At 49.4% G+C, this 8,905-nt stretch overlaps 1 protein-coding gene across 1 annotated transcript in view; it reads right to left on the bottom strand.

Annotated features, from left to right (window-relative positions):
• Positions 1–1,746: 1,746 nt before the first annotated feature.
• WDR87 (WD repeat domain 87) overlaps positions 1,747–8,905 on the bottom strand; it is a 17,903-nt gene continuing 10,744 nt past the window's right edge. The window contains exon 5 of the mRNA XM_069079570.1: positions 1,747–7,037. Coding sequence (XP_068935671.1) covers positions 1,747–7,037 — 5,291 coding nt within the window. The remainder of the gene's footprint in view (positions 7,038–8,905) is intronic.

The raw sequence follows: 8,905 nt of genomic DNA, 5'->3' as shown, positions 1-8,905 counted from the left end.
CTGTTTGTAACCACTAAAGGACAGGATCCCTGGGACCAGACCCTGTCTTGAATAGTGGGACTTTTCTTATCTTGGTGTCCTATGTACATATGCCATGTAGGGGAAACAGATATCTTGGAATTGTAATTTCAGTTGACCCTTTGGCATTTGTTGTTTTATTATATTTACAACCTAATCAAGTAAGAAATTTCCTTTCTCATGCTATGGTTAAAAACATAAGGAGGCTATAATTTTTTTAGTGACACAGACATCCTAAATCAGGATTGCTCTAAATGTATAAAAGGTTTTTTCATCCTGCTTAATCTCTGAGTCAGAATTAAAGCTCTGACTCCATGCTCATGTCTGCTAGCTTAAGGGAATAAACAGTATGAATTTATATATCACCTAGTCTGTTTGCCTCTTTTAACCAAACTTACAGGTCAACAAGAGACATAATTTCTAGGTAATCAATCATTTTAGTCATGCTAGCATATTGCCAATAAAATGGGTCAGTGACGCTCTCAAATGACAAAGAGGAATCATGGCAATGGACTTTATGTGACCTTGGAAGAGTGGGTGTTCCTGAGGGTGGCTATCAACTCTGACTGGTTAACAAGTAATGAGAATGGATATTATAATGAGAGGTGGGCCTATTCTAATTAGAGGTTGGGGGATGTAACTTTAATTCTGTCATTTACTTCTATATTCCCCGGTCTTCTAATCAAATAATTGATCTCCACCCCTCCAAATCTATGCAGAGCACAGTGGGCTTCCCCACCTGGGTGCAATCTGAACAAGATTGAAGAGAAAATTAATTCAGTCTCATTATCATCAATATCCTTCAGAGACTGAACAACCCTTAGGCCTCTGAAAAAATCCTGGTCCTAATTCAACAATTATTAATATGAGGGATAAATAATCACTTCTCTCACCAGCCACGCAGTCACTACCTTAAGCTGACTCTTGCTCAAACAACCTAATTATGTCTTTCCTGGAGTTCCTGAGTTCCAGTGGTGCCTGACCCAGTGCTGATGGGGAACAGCTTGCATCTTACATGCTATGGCCTCGAAGATGTTTGGGAGCTGTCCCTTTTTTTGGGACTTGACTTGTGACTTTGCTGGAGTGAGGGACCCTGTGGGGAAACTCTCTACCAATGGAGGTTGGCTTGTGCCATACAGCTTAAAGTTATCTCAGAGAATCTATTTGGGTACTTAGCAATGAAACGTGTGGTCACACACACACTCACGCAGGTGGCACCTAAGGCATGACAGAACCAGGTTCTTGGGCAGCTCTCTACATTCTGTTACACAGCCTCCCCTGTATCCTGAGAGATATACCTCTTTAAAAGAGAGAATAGTGTATGCACTTCATGTTGGTTTTTCTTAAAAGGCTCTGACAGTAGCCCAGGTGTACAGTATGAAGGGTTTATATTATTGTGGCATTCAAGAGAACAGAGAAAGGAGGCAGGAACTACCCTGGGCAGAAGTCAAATGCCCAGGATTCCTGGCTACCTCTAAAAGTTCGTTTAGTGTGGTGGAGAGAAGGGGACAAACCACTGCTTCTATTGAAAGTAAGAAATGTACTTTATTGACTGGAACTGGGAGGAGAGAGGGACGATTGGGGAGGCATGCAGGGGAAGGACACACACTGGCCTGCACCTGTCCTCAGGCAGCATTGAGAATCTTCGAGGCAGGTATACTCAGGGAGTACCTGATGGGAAAGGTGTATGGAAGGCAGGGCTCAAGTGCTGGTGCTCCAGAACTTGAGTCAGCTTTTGGAGGTAGGGGTGGGGGTAGGAGTGGGGGTGGGGATGGGGATGCTGGGCAGCCCTCTGGCATGGTAGGGGTCAGAATGGGTCAAACTCTTCCAGGTCATCTCCATAATCCCGTAGGGTGTAGTACCTATTGGTAGAATCGTGTGTACTTGGTTCTGCCAAGGCAGGGGCAAGACCATCTGGAATTTGGATGGGTAGATTTTACGGTGAGACCCACAGCAAAAATGATAGAGGAGACGCTCCCCAGGTACATCGTCTTCTGTGTGGAGGGCCTGCTTATATAGCATGTCCAGTGGGGGGGGTTCCTTTTTCCGCAGGAGTTCATTGAGCAGCTTGTGGACCTTGGTGGACCTGAGATTGTACAGATCCAGGAGCTGGTTGAACTGGGCCAGCCAGGAGGAGTTGTCTTGCTTATAACGCTCTTGGAGGGTCACAAGGACATGGTACAGGGCGACGAAGGAGTCCCAGGGAAGTATATCCTGGGAAAGGACAGCAGAGTCTCTCTTGGGCTGCTTCCCTGAATGCCTCCACTGGGAGCTGGTCTTTCTTTTCCAAGTCCGGAGATCCCTTCTAAGCTGCCAAATCAAGGGTAACTTTTCTACATAGGCAGAGCCACTCTGAGGCATGTCTCGCAAGGCTGACATAGTTATAGGGCCTTTGTCCTTGAACACCGCTGAAAACCTCTTTGTCCAGGTCTCAAAATCCCTAGGACTTTTTGTAGGGGTGGAGGGGATGGTAGAGGCCCCAGGAGCCAAAGAGGTGACTGGAGTGGTGGCCAGAGTGGTGGCCACAGCTGTCGCCACAGCAGTGTCCTGGGCGGCGGCTACAGTGGCGGCCCGGGCAGTGGCTGGAGCAGTGGCCAGAGTGGTGGCCACAGCGGTCGCTGCGGCAGTGTCCTGGGCGGTGGCTGCAGTGGTGGCCTGGGCAGTGTCTGGAGCAGTGGCCAGAGTGGTGGCTGCAGCGGTCGCCATGGCAGTGTCCTGGGTGGTGGCTGCAGTGGCGGCCTGGGCAGTAGCTGGAGCAGTGGCCAGAGTGGTGGCCGCAGTGGTGGCCTGGGCAGTGGCTGGGATGGCCACTGATGGCTCTGTTATGGTTCTGAGCGGAGGCTTGGCCTCCTCTTTCTTGATGGGAGGGATAACTTTCAAGCGTCCTGGGCCTATTGTGATTTTCTTCCTCTCAGCCTCAGAGAGGTGGAATCCTGTGTCAGCCAGCTGCCTCTGGGGCAGGGTAATGGCCTGCAGGCCATCCAGCTGCAGCCAATCCATCTGTTTCTCTGAGAGGACCTTGGCCAGCAGCTGGCACAGGTACTGGTAGGTGTCCTGGGAGAGGGGCTCCCCGCCTTGGAGCTTCCTCAGGGTGGTTTTCAGCCAGACCCGTTCCCTCTGGCTGAGGTCCAGGGTGTCGTCGGTGAAGTCGAGCTCGGCCAGCCCCACCAGGGGTTCTCCCAGCATGACCTGCTGCATCAGCAGGAACCACTTCCACTGGTCCTCTGCTTTCTTCTGCTTCTGCTGCTGTTGCTGCTGCTGCTGCTGCTGCTTCTTGGTCACATAAGAACGGACCTTGAGCTTTCTGAGCTGGTGGAGCTTCATGAAGGGCTCCCTTTCTTCCTTCTCCTGGCCTCTGGCCTCCCTTTCCAGAACCACATCCTGCCTGAGCTTCTGAAACGGATGTCTATGCTGGGCTAGATAGAGCTCCTTCTGAATGTCTTCCCATGAACTGGGAACATCTTGTAAGTCTCCCCATGGAGTTGTGACTTCAAGTTTCTTGAAGGTTTTCTGGAACTTCTCTTCTCTCCCTTCCATGGAGAAAGAAGTTGGCTTCAGAACTTCTGGCTCCATGTCTTTCTTGGAACCCTTCGTAGATGCCTTCCTAAAAGGTTTTCCCAAAATTCCATCCTTTGAGATGAATCGACTCCCTTTCACAGCCATTTTAGCAATTGTATACATAGCTTCCTCCTCTTCTTTCTTCTCCTTTTCTTTCACCTCCTCCTTCTCCTCTTCCACCACCTCCTCCTCTTCCTCCTCCTCTTCCTCCTCCTCCTCCTCCTCCTCCTCCTCCTCCTCCTCTTCCTCTTCCTCCTCCTCCTCTTCCTCCTCTTCCTCTTCTTCCTCTGACTCCTCCGGCCCCTTCTCCAAAGGTCGTCCCTGATGTTCCCTGGCCCTCTGCTCTCTTCTCAGCTTCAATGCCTTCTTAAGCCGTTGGAGCTTCCTCTGAAGCCACTTAAGCCAATTTTTCAGCTCCCGAGTCTCCCTCACCTCCTCCTGTGTCATCTTAGACTTGGCTTCTTTCTGGAGCTTGGCTCTCTCCTTCATGGCTTGCTTCCATTCCTTGTTGGCAAGCTTCATCTCCCTGGAGTAGATCTTCTTCTCCAGCAGGGCCAACTTGCTCTCCTCCTGGGCCAGTCTCCTCTCCTCTTGGGCCAGTCTTTTGCCTTGGTGAGCCAGACTTTCCTGTCTCAGGTCCATTTTCTTCCTCTCCACAAGATCTTTGGACAGCTTTGCTCTCACCTCCTCTGTCAGCAGTGCCTCTTCCTCCATTTTCCTTCTCTCCTCCTTGGCCAGCTCCTTCTCGTCCTCCATCAGCCTTCTTTCTTTCCGGAGCACCCTCCTCCTTTCCCGGAGTTTCCTCCTCATTGCTGCCCTTTCCTCGGCGCACTTGGCCAACTCTTTGTCTTCCATCACTCCGCTCAGGGAGCTGGACAGCTCCCTCTTCTCCCGAAGCTTCCTTCTCTCCTCCCAGAGCTGTCGCATCTGTTCGCTGCCGATCTCTCCCTGCTCGGGCTGCAGCCTTTCCTCCTCTGACTCCACCTCGGACTCCTCACTCCATTCATCCTGGCTCAGTTGGTCACTTTCTTCCGACGATGCCAGCTTCTGCTCAAAGCCTGTCTCCTCGGAGGACTCGCTCCCCTCCACAGGAGAAGGTCCTGTGTCCCTAGTCCTGTGGAGCTGCTTCTTCTCCCTCTGTATCCTCTTCTTCTCCTGGCGAATCTTCTTCTTCCTTTCCTTCAGCAAAATCCCCTCTGCGACGAGCTCCTTTTTCTCCATGGTCATTTCTCTCCCTTCTTTCTCCAGTCTCTTCCTCTTTTCCCTGAGGACTCTTCTCTTCTCTTTCTTGTACAGAAGTCTGTCTTCTCCCGCGGACTCTTCATCAGGGCTCAGCTCCATCTCCTCCTTCAACAGCACCCGCGTCCTCTGCAGCCTCTCCTTCTCTTCCTTGATCACCTCTGCCTGCTCTGCAACCAGTTGCTTCTCTTCAAATAACAGGTTTTTCTCTTTGGTGGGGAGCTCAATTTCTGCCTCCATCAGCTCAATCTTTTTTTGCCTTTCCTTCTTGCTTAATAGCAACAGATTAGGTCTCTGCTTTCTCTGTTTCCAAAGCAAGTTCAGAGCTTTCTCTGACAGAATCCCCTCTTGCTTCAGGAGCAGCCCCTTATAAGACTTCTCGTCGTCATACAGCCCCTCTTCATCCAGTCCCTCCTCAGGCGGCCCCTCCCCAGATGGTCTTTCCTCAGATGGCCCCTCCTCAGGCGGCCCCTCCTCAGACGGCATCTCCCCAGATGGCCTATCCTTAGATGGCCCCTTCTCAGACGGCCCCTCCTCAGATGGCCCCTTCTCAGACGGCCCCTCCTCAGATGGCCCCTCCTCAGACGGCCCCTCCTCAGACGGCCCCTCCTCAGATGGCACCTTCTCATACAGCCCCTCCTCAGATAGCCTTTCCTCAGATGGCCTCTTCTCAAATGGCCACATCTCACGCAGACCCATCTTACCTGGCCCCACCTCACGCATCCCCTCCTCACGAATCCCACTCTCTTGTGGCCCCTTCTGAATCAGCTCTTCTGCCTCACTTATTTCCAGCAGTGCATACGAGCTACCCTTCTCCAAAAGATGATCTTTTTTCTCCTGAGCCTGCTTTTCCTTCTCAGCAGGCTCTACTCTTTCCTCTTGGATCCTTTCCATCTTCTTCTCTGTGGCTGCCCTCTGTTCCCTGGCCAGTTTCCTCTCCTGATGAGCCTGGAACTGGTCTTCCTTGGGGATGTGGTCTCTGTGAGCCTTCTCCTTTGCCACATCCCTGGCCAGCCTCCTCTCTTCCCTAGCCCTTGCTCTGTACTCTCTGGCCAGCCTCATTTTATCCTTGGAGTCCTCCATGATGTCCTTGAACATCCTCAAGGCCAGGAGGGATTTCTCCCCTATGTCCCCATATTCCTCCTCCTCCTTGTCCCTTAAAAGCTTTCCCTCTTCCCTGGCCAGTTCCGCCTTTAGCTGGGCCAGCTCTTTCTCTTTTCTGGCCAGCTCTTCCTCTCTCCTGGCCAACTCTTCCTTTGTCCTGGCCAGATCATCTTCTTCCTTGGCCAGTCTCTTCTCCTTCCTGGCCAGTTTCCTCTCCCTCTGGGACAGTTTCCACTCTTGCTTCTTGAGTTTAGTTTCTTGCAAGGTAAGACCTTTAGTATCTGAGAAAAACACTTTCCTTTTCCTGGGCTTCTGAGGACCCAACTCCTCTGACTCAGTCTCCAGCTCCTCCTCCCTTTCCTCTAAGACTGCACCCTCCTCTTCCCCTTCCTCCTCATCCTCCTCAGCCTCCTCCTCCACTTCTCCCTCCGAAGATGGCAGGAAAGGACAGATGGCCTGGAAGAGTTCCCAGCTAGGGGACTGCTTATCTAGCTTCTCCTCAGCCACAGCCACCATCTCTTGACCCAGATTTTCAGCAAAGTCTTTTTGGGAGCCAGAAATTCTCATGTTCACTAGCTGGCAGAGGTCATCCCTCCAGGTTTCATTTTTTTCCTGTTCAAAATGGTCAGACTTCCTCTTGTGCATCTTTCCATGCTTCTTCTTGCCCTTCTCGAATCCTTTTCTCACTCCTCCATATTCTTCCTCCTCCTTTTCCTTCTCCACTTTCTTCCCAGCTTTACTCTTCCTCGTCTTAGCCACTTTGGCCTGCTTCTTCAGGGGCATTTCCTTGACTGTCTTCATGACCTTCTTGATCCGAGCTCGCCTCATGACCTTTAGGCTCACATCGACATAATCATTCAGGCGTTCCTGGCTCCGATAATCCTGTGGCATCACCTTCTGGAGCTCCCAAATCTCCTCCCTGGATTGTGTATGTGTCCTGCTCTGAGGAGTTTGAGTGGCTGATATGTCTGATTGGAGGCTGATAGTCCCCTTGCTCTCAGAGACATCCACCAATGATTTGGCACTTTCAAAGCTAACGGGTGCCTCCAGCTTTCTGTCATCTGGACTTCCAGTTCCAGGCCTCCTGAGGGCATCCATAGCCTGGGGATGGAGTCTCCCTGCAGGAAAACACACACACACACACACACAATGATGTGAGGAATGAGAGAACATGTCCCCAAATCTAGGCTAAGCTGGGTGGAACCCCAAAAAGGACAAGAGTCTAATACAGTCTATCTCTGTCTGGCCTCTATTCTAAACCCAAAGTTAGGGGAACTGATGCCCGGTAGGTTTCCTTTGGTTGTTTCTTCCTTGAGCAAACACTTATCAGTAAGCCCCTACTGAACTAGAAAGTATGAAACCAAAATGGTAAGTAAAGTCATACTGGACTGGTCCCTTTCCCTTACATCCCTGTCATTTGTCCACTAGGCAGCGCCATAGTGCACAGAATGCCGGGCTAGGGATTCTGGAATACTTACCTTCCTAAATTCAAACCTGGCCTCAGATGCTTACTATCTGAGTGACGCTGGGTAAGTCACTTCACCCTGTTTACCTCAGTTTCCTCATCTGTAAAATGAGCTCTAGAAGGAAATGGCAAAACCACTCCAGTATTTTTGCCAGTGGGTCGTGAAGAGTCAGACATGATCGAAACTACAATTAATTCAGGCATATCACAACTTCTGTCTCTATATCTCTCCTGTAGCCACCCCATGGCTAATGACTCTTCTTTCTAGGCTTCACTTTCTTCTCACCAGCATTTGGATCAGAGGCCATGTCCTGGTGAACTTAACTCTTTCAGTTCTAAGACTCTCCCTGGAGCCCCCCTTTCTTCTGATTGCCAAGCTGACCCCTTGTCTGTTTCCCAACTTCAACATTTTATCCTCAGTCCTCCATCCATGGACCTTTGTGCAGGCTGTCCCTCGTGTCTGGATTAGAATCTTTCCTCACCTTTCCCTCTTAAAAGGCTTAGAGGCTCAGCTCTCAAACTCTCCCAGCTACAGGTACTTTCTGCCTCACCCACCCAACTCCCTTTTAAGTACCAGGTATTGCTTTATCTATCCCTTTCTAGCAGGAGAACTATCTCTTTGGTATCTTGCACATAATAGGGGTTTGATAAATGTTTGTGGAATTGAATTAAATGAAATGGGAAGGCAAATGAGATGTCCAAAGGCCATTCGGCTGCTGTCAAAGAGTTCAACCAGGCCAGTGAAGGACCTGACAAAGGGAACTGTTCACAACATCACCAATGACTGTGAAAAGATCCTGGACCAAAGGATAGGTGGTCAAGGTTGGGGAGCAGGTCAATGTTTTAACAACTCTCATTCAATATAATTGGTTTCCTTTTCAATCCTATGCATTTTATTCATTATGATGTTAGAGCATTATATAAACAATCAGTATACATTAAGTATTATTATTTATTTTAGTTTTAAAAAAAGTATTCTGAGGAGTCTATACAGGCTCTTCCAGACTGTCACAAGGCTCCATAACATAAAAAAGATTAAGAACACCTGGTTTAGACTAAGTGTGAAAAGTCTTTGAAAGTTATTATCTAGGGGTGGCTAGGTGGCACGATGAATAGAGTACCGGCCCTGGAGAGGACCTGAGTTCAAATCCAGCCTTAGATACTTAACACAAAGACTAACCATGTGACCTTGGGCAAATCACTTAATCCCAATGCCCTCCAAAAAGCAAAAAAAAAAAAAAAAAAGGTTACTATCTAGAGTGAAATGATAGAAACCTCCAAGTGTTCCCAATAGGATGGAATACTCAGTCATGTCTATAAGGATTTTCCTTCCAAAAATTACTATAGCATAATTTTTGAGAAGCAAAGGTTGGGTTGAACTGCGGTAAAGAAGGGAGAGATCTTAAGGATGACCACTGATACTCTCTCCTCACTCTAACATACTTAACTGACCAGAGTTTTATTTTTTTTTGGTTGTTCTTCCTTCCTTCCTTCCTCCCTCCCTCCCTCCCTCCCTTCCTT

Source organism: Petaurus breviceps, unplaced genomic scaffold (assembly GCF_028583685.1).
Source record: "Petaurus breviceps papuanus isolate PSGF00001 unplaced genomic scaffold, PetGlider_PUasm1.0 91041, whole genome shotgun sequence".
Taxonomy (NCBI): Eukaryota; Metazoa; Chordata; class Mammalia; order Diprotodontia; family Petauridae; genus Petaurus; species Petaurus breviceps.
The sequence above is the reverse complement of the archived record's forward strand: the minus strand, read 5'-3'. Positions and strand labels throughout refer to the sequence as shown.